The following is a 12,790-nucleotide window of genomic DNA, read 5'->3' as shown; positions in this document are numbered from 1 at the left end:
CTTTGAATGGAAGACTGCTTTTATAGAGACATACAAATCTAATTTGGTAGCTTCTGATGTTGTGCAGCCTAAAGTCCCCCTTATGCTTTTATTTGGCGGTTCTATAGGTCAATGTACCCCAAGAAAATCTATTAAAGGGTGCAACACTTTGACATGGGAGCTCATCAGTCCTTTAATTTTAGGAGTTCTAGAACTCTATCATTTGATGTTCCCAGAGTCTTGCATTTATGTAGTCTCAGTACATAATCTGTATTTCAGTTTCCTTCATCATTTCACAGCCCCCCTCTTCCTGTTCTATTGTTGCTTTTATTTTGTGATGTACCGAATGCCCTTCAGGTAAAGTGTTTGGGGAATGAGAGAGTTGGTTGAAAAAAACGAATGACAAGATTATTTTTGTAATTCTGAATACTATTGCAAGTGTTTCTGTTTTTTTTACATACAAATGAGCATTTATTTGGATGCATGCAATAATTGTGGCATATTTAATTGACCAATTTTGGTTGATGCTGTACCCGGAGAACATTTTCAAACCAGCTCCACTTCAGGTTGCATAGTTGCTGGCTTATTGTCAGACTTAATCCTGTTTTGTGACCCATTCCTTGCTGAGCGGTATTCTTTGTCTTATAGATGTGGTTGAAGACATGAGGGAAGAATGTCAGAAATATGGACCGGTGGTTTCTCTGTTTGTTCCAAAGGAGAATCCTGGCAAAGGCCAAGTGAGTGTTTTAATTTTTTTCTCCAAACACATTTTAATTTCCTAGATTTATGTTTGCCAAATGCTAGTGAAAAGTTGGGGAAAGTAAATTGGATACTTGTTCATAGAGAAGTTGGGTGTAAAATGAGGTTGCAGAACAGGGCACTTCACACAGTTGTCCTACTAAAGTAGGACATTATTCTCACCAGTCACCTCCACCAGGAAGATTTTACTGTTTATTTGTTATCCACATATGTCATTGTAATTAAAGTTTCCAATGGTACTCTGCACCTAGGTTCGCTCTACATAAATATTCCAAATGCATGTTGCTAATGTTTTACCCACTCTGATAGCTTTGTAGCAGCATCCATGCATAGATCAATATGTTGTCAAAAAGCTAGTATTACATCAGAATCATAGTGCCAACATTAGAGATTCACATTTTCCCAAACGATTTGAATAAAAGAATGCAAGTAATTTATAGCAGGAGATCTTTGCTCTGTGGGGCAGTCCTCAGGTGGACCTTTAATTTAACTTAAGAGAACTCGTACTGCCAACAATTCTTTGCTCTCCGGTGTCCATTGCAGAAAGCCTTGTGGGATGTGTTTCAGTTGAGGAGGGATTTCCGCTTCACTATCTATTTCCCCTCATACTCTCAACTCCTCAATTATTGAGGTAGCTGGGCCACGACCAGGTTCATGCCAATCTGATTTCTTTGGGCTGGCCAAGGAGGGTGTTAGAGCCGCAAGAGTTCTGCATACGTGTGTGACACCCTTAAACCCCCCCCCCCCCCCCCCCCCTTCCGCTACCTCTCAGAGGACCTAATCTCCCAATCAGAGTGGTAGGTGTACACCCCAACCTTCAGAGCCTACACCTCTGGAGGTTTGGGTGTAAACATGCATCCATCCTTTCAGGCTCGAGCTCAATTTTTATCGCTAGTAAGATGTTCTCTTTGGATGGACTGTCCTGCCAAGCATCATTCATCCAGGGTTAGAGTAACACTTATAGGTGCTTGCCCCTACATGTCTGCACAAAAATGTAATGTCACACAATTCATTGCACTTTCTAATACGTAATAGTTGAAAATCGTCCATCAGACTTTCACCGCCTCATTGCTGTCGCTTGATGGCAATAACTTGAGTTGAGGATGGATGAAGTAGTCACGGTCACAACTACAGTGCTCTAGTCCCATTGCTGAAGGCTGGACATGCTGCCCTCAGATCACCAAGTTGCATTGGGGTTAGTGGGGTGCTTGTGGGCAAGGCCAATATTGATCGAATTAACCTTTTCTTAATTTTCTTTAAGCCCCATCATTCTGCCCCATAGCAGGCTGCCCCAAGTCCCTTGGTGCGGTAAATTTCAAGGACCGGTGACAGTGGTCGAAAGTTGGGTTTAACTTCTTCCTTATTGCAGCCTCAACATGCAGTAGTGACATGTGACTTTTCATTGTTTGGGCATCCCATGATAGAATACTAGACATTCTTAAACTTAATAAAGGTAACAGGTCTTTTTTTTTTTTACTTTAGAAGAGCAAAAGACTGAGTTAGAAACTGCAAAGATTATCTAACTTCACTAAAGGCTTATTTGTGAATGGTGAGAGGATTTGAAAAGTAGAAGTGGAGAAAGATAACTTTAACAGTTGAGAAAAATAACAAGAGGCAGTAGCAAGTTGCAAACAATGTTTTCTACTTTTTCTGGAAATGCACATATAAGAACCTTGTTTGGCCCCATGTTTTTCATTTCCATGTTCAAACACCTCTCACAAAATTCCTAGAACACATGTAGCTTTTTGGCCAAGTTCTTGTAAGTTTGTTTTGGTATTGTAAAATAAAGTATCCCTCAGCCCCCTCCCCCTCCACCCCACCCGGACAAAGAAAACCGGGAGGACCCTCCCCAACTCTGAGAAAATCAGTCTTGTATAGTACATTCCACATACAATAAGGAGTATTCTTTGATTTTGCAGGTCTTTGTTGAATATGCAAAGGCTGGTGATTCCAAAGCTGCACGAAAAATGCTGTCTGGAAGGATGTTTGATGGCAGGTTTGTGGTGGCCACTTTCTATCCGCTGAGTGCCTACAAGAAGGGGTACCTGTACCAAACCCTGCGCTGATCACCGACTGCAGTCCTCCTGCATGACTTGTCGCCCAACTTCTTGCTCCATCGCTCTGCTGTGTGAAACAAACTTTGTTTGCATTGCTCTCTTCTTAAGGGGTAACATGCTCATGTTATCAGAATGCCTGCTCAGGTGTCCTGGTTTGCAGAAGAAGACACTGGAGGCTGTGGCGTTGCTGGTGTTAACCCTAGAGTGCTTCTGGTCGATGCAGTGTGCATTGGCACAACACTACACACTCTGTAAGGTCTAAGCAGCCGCTACAGTGTTGGGTATTTGCTGGCAATGGTATAAAACTACTTTACTGTCTTTTTTCAATGTTGCTGATTATTTATATCCACAATATCTCAAATATGATAGTTAACTCAATGCAGTTTTTTTTCCTTATTATCTTCTTGCATCACTCACAGTCCTATACTGGAGTTACTGAGAAATAGAGCAGAGTTCTTTATCAGTCTGTTAATTTGGAGACACAATATTGTTTTATGTTGAATTTATTTCGAGATTGTAGTAGATTCAACAATTTGACGTGTGCTTTAAAAGTTCAGAGCCTTTGGCTGTTTTGTGTTTGTTTGACTGAACCTTGTGCCCATCACGGCTCAAAAACAGGTGGCATAGTCTAATGAAACATAATTATTCTGTGCACCTGATCAAATAATTGATTAACACCTGAGTGAAAGTGGTGGTGAAGTTGCCAGATTACTGTTCTGATAAGGTTGAACATTTAATGTTAGTAATCTTTTCTTCCATATATGAGTGGAATGTAGTAAACTGTCAGACTGCTTGTGAAGCAAATGTTCTTAATGCTTTCTAATGCAAGGCTATTTTCTTGTACTGCTTATGCCCGTTTACAGCACCATCTGATCTCAGTCCAAATATACCAGAATATTGTAATGGTGCTTCAGATGGAGCCTTGTGACGTCCTATTTCCTAAGTTAAGTCGTTAAGTTGGAGTAGCTGAAGCACAAAAAGATCTCCAATAATTTGTGTTTTATTTTCGTGGTGAGTTAGACTTACATTTAAGAATACCTACATAAAGATGCTATCTGTTAAATACTAGATGGTCCCACCGACCCAACCTCAGGAGACACATACACATTGCACTGCTACTGCACAGTTGATAGACTGAGGACTTCTAGTAAGTTTGCTTACATTTTGAACAGCTTTGACAAGCATGTTGGAAGGCTGTCCCATTTAGGCATTATTTCAGAAAAACATAGTAAACATATTATCAAAGCTACTCACTTTAAGCTTTAAATGCACACTATAGTTTAACATCGTTTTTCTAATAATTTAACAAATTGAAGAGACTTTCGCTCTATGGTGACCACACTGTTTAAACCTTCCAGTTCATGTGATTTCTACTAATTTGTATGCATCAGAACTTGTAATTATGGCACTGGCTGTGTGTCGTAAGACTGATGTTCAATGCTGCTTTGCTATAATTTCCCAAATGAACAAGATGCATTTCTAACTGAATGAAGCTTTACTAGTAGAATGTGGTTCTTTTAACTTCTCTGGAGAGAATCCTTTACATGCAGAGCAATTTGGTTTGCTTTGTTTTGAGGTACCCCAAGTAATGCACAAGTGCATCTTGATACAAGGGAAAAATTGGCCCTTTGTGGGTGCTGGCCACTGCATTCGTTTGTTGGAGCCTGAGTGTTTGCAGGATGTGTTGGTAAACGTATATAAATCCTATGCAATGAACATGGGCTTGATGCTGCTTCTTTGTAGATGAAATCGCCAAAGTTTAAAAAGGGGCTGAGAGTAGGCTGCTTCTGCTTGGACTGGACAGGCATCCTAGTGGAGTCAGAGGTGACATGTTTGTCCTCTCTGAACTTCTTACATTACTTCAGTCGCTGTAGCAGCGGTAGTATATTCGGTTTCATTTACAGACATGTTTGCATTTACACTAATTAAGCACACCTCTCCCTGTCCTTTGAACAGACGTGCTATGTGGAAAGGGTGGGTACTAGTTGCTCTGTTTCATTCTGGGATCTTTGAGCTGTGCTCTCAGTGACCATTGGTGCATTTCCGGGCACTATTGGCAGCACACAAGCTGAAATTTCTAGTTAAGCAGTTAGAGGGAAAATTAATGTAAAAGCGAAAGGTTTACTTATGGCCAAAAAGAAACTTTTAAGCAATTCCGGTCTTCCTTGGACATTTTCTGTAGATTAGCTAACTCCCTATGTAGACAGATATTGATGGAGCATAACAGGTCTGAAAACCAATTGTCTAAATGTGACTTTCAAATTAAAATGGGTCTATGTGTGTTGATAACTTTCTTCTGTTTACACGCACATCTTAGTGCTGCAGAAGGAACTTGTGGAGAAAAGTGGGCTTTGTGTGCCACAAGTAACACAATCATTCCTTTTATTCATGTATCTCCATGAGGTAATTGCTGCATATACAACAAATGAGTGGTGGTGACTGCAGTCAGTTATTTCTGTGAAAACACTGTTTAAAGAATCGCATTGTGATACCACTGATGGGAAGGAGACTTGTATCTGTTTGAGAAGATTCTTCTCTACGTTGCGCAGAACACTTAATTTAGGAGCTGTCTGGCACCTTTTTAAAAGATCTTCCCTCAGTTTTCTCTAAACAGTGGTTACACGTTTATTGAGTGCTCTTAGACTTGTCAAGAGGGTTCTGGAGAATCCTAAACCCGTTCCCTAAGACAGTTTTTTTGTTTACATATTGAGTAGTCCTTTTCTGAGGGCACTGCCTGATGTTGTGAAAATAGGACAAGTGTTTCTACTGCTGCTGGCACTACATGTTCCTAAGAATAAGGATTTCGTAATCTGTCACAAAGAACCTACACTTATTTGAAATTCTGGATTGAGTCCACCTCCTAAGTTTCTATTATTAGGCAGAAATAGTTAATCCTCCCACCACCTGCACGTTCTACTTTTTTGGTGGCTCCTGACACATTGTATAGCCTTTGACAAGGGATGATGAATCAGTGCACTTTTTGATATAGTTAGGTAAGTGCCATTTGTGTTATTGCCGCCTTGTTCATTTTGACTACCAGGTGTTATCTGACTCTGATACAGATGAACACTCTCCTTCCAAGGCAGATGTCACTGGGCAGTACAGATGGTCATTTTCTCCATGTGATTTTCAACCGTTCCACCTAAATTTACTGTGGTGACATCTGAACAAGTGAGTCCCCTGTTCTTGGCTTTAACTGTAAATCTAGCCTAATGTAAAACTATCTCTTGGAGATGTTCCTTTGTACCCGGAGGGCATGCCTCCTCCAGCCTTTGAGACTCAAACTTCATCTCCCCGCACACCTATCCTTCGGTCAAACCTACAGTAATTATCCTTCCTCACATTGTGAATGTGCTCCTAAGAACCAGTGAAAACAAATCTTAAGGGCTTCAGCTGATCTTTGTGTGCAAACTCTTTCCCGTTGGTTTAACTTTAATATATGCTGTTTTAGCAGCAATTTAACAATAGTTATGGTCTATCTCTAAGTATTACTTAATACAATACTTGTGACTGTGAGTTGTGTGTGCTGGGCATGTCATAAATGTGTTTACATGGAACGAAAAGTATGATAGAAAGCAAATTTCCCCTGCCTCGCTCCTCTAAAATCTAAGAATGAACCAATTTCAACTTCCATTCCACATAGCTACTTTGATCTTGACCTTTGGACTTGTGGAGGCACACATTTTCAAGCTGGACACAAAGCAATCTTTAAAAAAAGGTGGGTGTAGCACTCCTTTTAATATGCCAGTGCAAACTCATGACTACTACCACTGTATGCCCATTAGTAAGTTCTCCACACTGAAGAGCAAGGCCCACTTTTGATACCCTTATCTTCTACTCTTGTGAGATTGTAGTATTTTTTCAAGCTGTTTTGATCAATATCCCAATTGCTAAACTGTTTCATGGCCTAGGAGGATGGTGGGAGAGGGAATTTGTGGTGTTCATTTAGAGAGAGCTCTGAGCCACTATACTGGTGGCTTAGAAGCATTTGTTGTACCACCTACTGAAATCGGGAGCTCTGCTTATCCATCCAGCGTTCTATTTTGTCTGATAAATCCTCCTGTGTGCACCTAGTGCAAAAATAACTTTGGACTCTTTCCACTAAAGTAGGACTTCTTTTAACTTTCCAGATGAGAACCGTCTCAGGTGCGCAAATAAACTCTCATTCAATATCAATGGGACACTTGCAACTACTTGTTCTGAAGTCCTGTTCAGCTTTTTTCATCACCTGACATGTATCATAATTCTGCATGCTTCTTATCATGCAGTCTTCTATTTGAAGATATAAATGATACAGTGCCTCGTTAATTAAATCCATTTCTTCAAATGTATGCAGTGCACTCTCTGTACTCTTACATTTCTACTTTAATATAGTGTATTGAGAGTCTGAGATTGACCCACAACACCCTCAAATAATGGTGGTTTCCAAAAAGCTTATTTCCTTCGCCCCAGCTCGAAATTATGTACAACTTTTATTTGCCATAGACATGAACTATCAACTTTTGCCTAACGAAAGTGGAATAGAAAATCGACGCTTATTTGGGGGCCCTGCTTTTGTGTTTGATTACTTGGTTATGGTGGTGTTTTAGAATTTCAGGTCACGTGGAAAGATTTTCCACTTCAGAGTAGGCAGGAGTATGAGAACCTGCATAGTCATTGTTTATCATCATCTGAATGTCAGAATAGCTCGTATCTCAGTCTATTCAGGGCTGGGGAGTACAGCGGGATTAATACCTGCAGTATAAGGACACCGGTTGCTACTCCTTAAAAGAAAAGAAAAATGCAAGAATGTTCGTGATGCAAAATGACTGCAGTGCAAAGAAAATGTTTCTAATGATCTTAACACTAAGATTTGTCCAAGTTGCCTGCAGACAATATTGGGGCCTTGACCACATATGTAACAGATCGAACGAAAGCAACTTGATTTCAGCAAAGCAAATTTACTTTTTAGAGACAGTATGAGATGTTCTGTTGTTTAATTTGGTTGTGAAACAATGCTGAAGGTCCGTTTCTGGGCCCTCTTGCCTTGTGTTGTTTGCTTTTGTTACTCATTACACATCTACCCTTAAGAGTCACATTAAACCCTTTAGGTTGCTTTCCAACAAGGTGACTGCATTGTGACTTGGGTGTTTCACTTAAATCTCTCCTTATCCTTTCAGTGATCAGGCCTAGTATTGGACAGCTCCAGTACATATTTTTAGACTGCCCTTTATTTATCCAACTACAAAAGCTCCTCTGGCTGTTGCATTATATTTCCTCTTTCTGTTAACGGTTTGTTTGAGGCTACTGTTTTAAATGCATGCACCTTGTCTGCCTCTCCCACATGCTACTAGATTTAGAATAAAAAGCTGATGTTGCACGGAAGAAAATTTAATTCCACTGCTTCGACCAAACAATAGAGGTGCTTAGGATTACTACCTTAAGTCTACAAAACTTGCCAAATTCCTGTTCATTATCATTGTATTTGTTCTTTGTTGTTTTCGTTGTGTTTTGTAAACTTTTGTCATATTCACTTCTAATAATTCATTCAGGTCCAGGCACACTCTAATCCGACCTTCAAGAACGTCACATCTGATAGGTTATATTTGTAATTGACAACCTTTTCGTTAAGGCAAAGAGACCTCAGTTTTCAATACCAAATCCCCTATACATTTTCTGTGTACCTCACTCCTATTCCTCTTTGCCTCTGTCCGAGACGGTTTCGAACCTTACCAGTAGAGTTTTGTTCCTTATGATGGAGGAGTGCATTCCTTATTGTAGGAGTTTCAGATGCAATAAGGAAGTCCATTTTGGCGTTGTCATGAAAGCATCATTGCTCAGTTTGTTATTGCAACTGATGCTTATTAAGGAGTGAAATTTAAAGAGTTAAATAGGTCTCTCACCCACGGTGGCCTGTTTCCATTGATTTGAGCATCTGCAATCCCCCTTGTCACTAATCTCCACAGAATATCACCTTCTGCAGTTGCAGCACATGGATTAGCAGAGTTTACTGGTCCTGCGCATGAAGTGTTTCCTATATTTCATGTATGGTTCCATACCAAGTGGGCATCTCCAATCCTTATCTATGCATCAAAAAGGTCACATAGGTCTGAGTTGCTTCATCACACCACACATAGTTGTAAGATCGCCTAACACTTAGCCAGTAATTCGCCATCTGATGTACTTCTTGAGATGGTAGACTGTAATTGGTTTATAGGTTTTCTTGAGTTCACAGATAGAGGTGGTCTCATTCCTGGAGGGAGGTGGCAACAGTGGGCAAGATGGCCAGAGTAATGTCCAGTAGAGCATTACAAACTATTTATTTATTTGCTGTCAGCCATCCTACATCTGATGCATTTGATTTGGAAATGCTCCAGTTTTCAACTTGGGTGGCATACATTGATAAAAAGATCAGAAGACCACTTGGGGTTAATTTTGTGTGTGTGTTCTGTCACTGCCATTCCTTTGCTCCAATACCTACTTATATCTGTAACAATATTCTGTTTAATAAAATGAAGTTCATCCCTGAACAGTCAGAGTTGTTCTAGTTGTAAATAGGTTATTCTTGACACCTGTTAACCTTGTGACCCTCATGGAAAGAAGACTGCTTTAGCCATTACCTTGTTAAGTGTATGGAAAATATTTGTTTACTCTTTTCTCTTCGTGCACTGCATTAATATTAAAAACATTAACACAAAAACTTGAATTGAGAATCATCTCTCTTCCCCCCCAATTTCCTTCTTTGTACCCAAGGAGGCACACATTGTTGGCACGTGTTATTGAAGCCAATACTTTAATCTGAGACATTAACCCAGAGATTAGCAGTGCCTTTATCCGGATATGTGTGATCAAGCTGGAATGTGGAGGTTAACTAGTTCTGATAAGGCTCGTGTTCTCCCCACAGCATGGGTAATCCAAGAGATTTGCCACAAGTCACAAAGCTTGTAACTAGGAACAAATATAACTGATTTGACAGGGTTGTATGACGGAACAACAAGTTCTTCAACCCCACAAACTTAAACAATGCGGTCTGTATAACGACCGCGTCTTAACCATGCATTGCTTTACCACGCATGCCTTTACCACGAGTTTTCGTGGTAGACGTGCATGATAAAGGGGTATCCATGGCTAAGATTACCACCCACCGCCCTAAGGTACAAACTTCCCCTTCCTGCTCCCCCTAAAGTGCAAATTCCCCTACCAACCCCCATGTTTTGTCCTCCCACCGCCCTAATGCCTAAAACCCTGTCCTAAATACTACCCTTCCCTCCCCTAAGCCCTAAAAATGTATCTGACCTCCCCATGAGCCCTAAAACCGACCCTGCACTCCCCTAATCCCTTAAAACTATCCATCCCCCTCCCTGAGCCCTAAAAATCCCATAAAAATACCCGTACCCCCCCTCAAAACTACCCCGGAACACTACCCCACAACACTGGAAAACTATCACGAACCCCCACCATCTCTTAAAGCTACATCGAACCCCCTCCACCCCTGAAAACTACCACAAACCACCCCCAAGACCCGGCCCCAGCCCCGCTTACCTGTCCGTGTCCTGGCGCTCCTTTTTCCCCGCCATTCCGTACACTAGAGCGCATTTGCCTTAATCACACATGTGCGTGGTTAAGGCAATGTCTTTGTTCGGGCAAGTGTGGTTACGCTTGTGGGCTTCTAGAACTCGTGGCTCTGGCCTCGTAGTTCCGGATGTTACCCATTTGACAGACTTCTCGTGATGCAAACACTTTTAGATTGTCTGTTCCTGTATAGTGGTTGCTATTGATAGCTGTTAAATGATTCAGACCAAAGTGTAAAATAAGCCTCACTATGCCATCAGTTTTAGCTTTATCTACAGATGCGCAGTTTAGGCTTCTGTGCTTCCACGAAAGACCCACATTCTTTTATAAGGGTGTTTGTAGTTCTTAACTTTTGGGTTTTCTATATGCAAAATGTGTGTTCTGTCATGTATTTCATTTCGCATGCTTAGTTGCTGCCCACCAGGTGCTATCTGCATGGTTTTCAGGCACAGTTTGATTCTGCACTCAATGAGAAGGTGGAGAAACCAACATGTTTGGTGCGGTGGGAAGTGACTGTAGACGGCATGTTGTGTAACTGCTTCTGAATGGGCCCTTACAGAAATATTACATTCTAGCAAGAAACTGTACGTGGCTTTTACACAGTCACTATCAAAAGCCATCCTGGTATAGGTGTGCCCCCTAATGTGATCTACTTTATATTCCGATGAGCAGTTTAGGTAGGCTTTGTTTCAGGAACAGCCTAATCGCTTGCAAGAGACTCTAGAGGGAACCATGCTTTATCAAATAAGGAATGGGATCAACTCACACTTAAGAGGAATGTTAGAATAATCAGCCTTTCTGGGAGTTCCCCTGAGAGAGGTTACCTTCCTCCACATTCCTCGTGTAGAATGATGGAATTATAAAAGGTTTGCAACTGATAAGTGCCCCAATAATTTCCAGAATGTATGTCTCTGTTGAGGACCCAGAAATGGATTGATGTCTTACACTGAAGGCTGCATTTCCTACTAGCAAGGCAGCCTACTTTAATGCACATTAATTTGTACCAAAAATGTCAGTCCTAACCACACATGCAGACAATCTTCTACATTAATGTATAGTTTTTTTGATGCCTTCTTCTGAGGAATTGAGATTTGTCGACTAAAGCTGCTTTGAAAAATAAACACACCCTCTCTGAAAAAAGGTATTCAAGATTTTCCATTCTTGTCAATATAATTTTACTTCCAAACAGCTCTTAATGTAGGGGAAGAAAAGATGACAGTTGTCATTCCATACCTTGCATCTGTTTGAAAACCTAATCAAACAGTTATGGTTCTTTTGAATGTCTTTAGAAAATGTACCATGTACCCAATGGTTAGCCAAAGATTCACAGGTGAGGAAACTTGAATAATGCTTTAATATTGTTTTGTCTCCTCCGAGGGTGTTGGTAGGTTTGTTCAGGGAAAGAGAATGTACTGCTGTTACTGCCATGACTTATGCTGCCAGTGACTGTGACATCTCCAGCAGACCGTGTTTAAATCTGTTTGTTTTTCGTTAAACTGTTTAAAATCCCCTGCCTGGTATTGTTATAATTGCTGTGTTGATCTGATTATAGTTTTGTAACATTCAGGGTTTAATAAAACGTTACACATTGTGATTGTCTGCTTATTTTCACAAAAGAAAAATATACTTGCAACTCTATTAAATGGCTCCAAATCCACTGCAGTAACATTTCTGCTATAGGTCTTCTTCAAAGAGTCAAAAAATAACTTGGAATGTAAGTACATGATGAACTTTGCTTTACATTTGCGATGGCATAACACTCGCACAGAAATACCTAGGAGATGAGAGATTTCTCTTCTTACCTCCTGGTTTTACCCTTTTTGAGAACCTAAAGCTATCACAAGATGAGGGTGGGGGGGGGGAAAGCTCAGCTAGGCTGAGCTTTGATGTCCCCTGACGTTTAAAGTAGGTAATAGTCTTAAACTTGCGTTTTGTTGTTAATTATACTACTCAAGATGGTGTCAAAGCATTGAGGGAAAGAAGAGAAGAATGGCACAAGACTGTGAGATCTCTTGTGGATGGAGTGATCTTCCATGAAATCCAGGATCTCGTTAAATGGATCTATAGAACATTGTGTGGTATTTCCCTATGTATGTTACAATTAAGTAGGACAGGGTGAGTAGGAGTGGTGAAATTTAGTTTTTGGGGGAGGAGGGGTGGAGTAGTTAACCAACACATTCTGTCCTACAGGTATACCATCCACCAAAATATGACCTGCTGAAATCGCTGATCTGCTAATATTCACTGTATTGTAAGCCAATCCTAACTTATACAATTCTGACAAATAATTTACCACCTCCACTATAGGTGCTGATACGGAATCCAAATTCCTCTTGATACACCAATCAGACCATCTTCTCCAAGCTGATCTATAAACTTTTGTCGTCCCCTTTGATCATGATTCAGCAATAAGATTCTCAGCCTCCTTTGATAATCCATGCACT

The 12,790-nt window shown here is 40.6% G+C and overlaps 1 protein-coding gene across 1 annotated transcript in view; it reads left to right on the top strand.

Moving 5' to 3' along the window:
* Positions 1-11,937, top strand: part of UHMK1 (U2AF homology motif kinase 1) — a 117,972-nt gene extending 106,035 nt beyond the window's left edge. The window contains exons 7-8 of the mRNA XM_085654799.1: positions 628-716; positions 2,658-11,937. Of these exons, the coding sequence (XP_085510925.1) occupies positions 628-716; positions 2,658-2,804 (236 nt within the window). The 3' untranslated portion in view covers positions 2,805-11,937. The remainder of the gene's footprint in view (positions 1-627; positions 717-2,657) is intronic.
* Positions 11,938-12,790: the final 853 nt, after the last annotated feature.

Source organism: Triturus cristatus, chromosome 4_1 (genome assembly GCF_964204655.1).
Source record: "Triturus cristatus chromosome 4_1, aTriCri1.1, whole genome shotgun sequence".
Lineage (NCBI taxonomy): Eukaryota > Metazoa > Chordata > Amphibia > Caudata > Salamandridae > Triturus > Triturus cristatus.
Note: the sequence above shows the minus strand (reverse complement) of the source record. Positions and strands in the feature narration are given on the sequence as shown.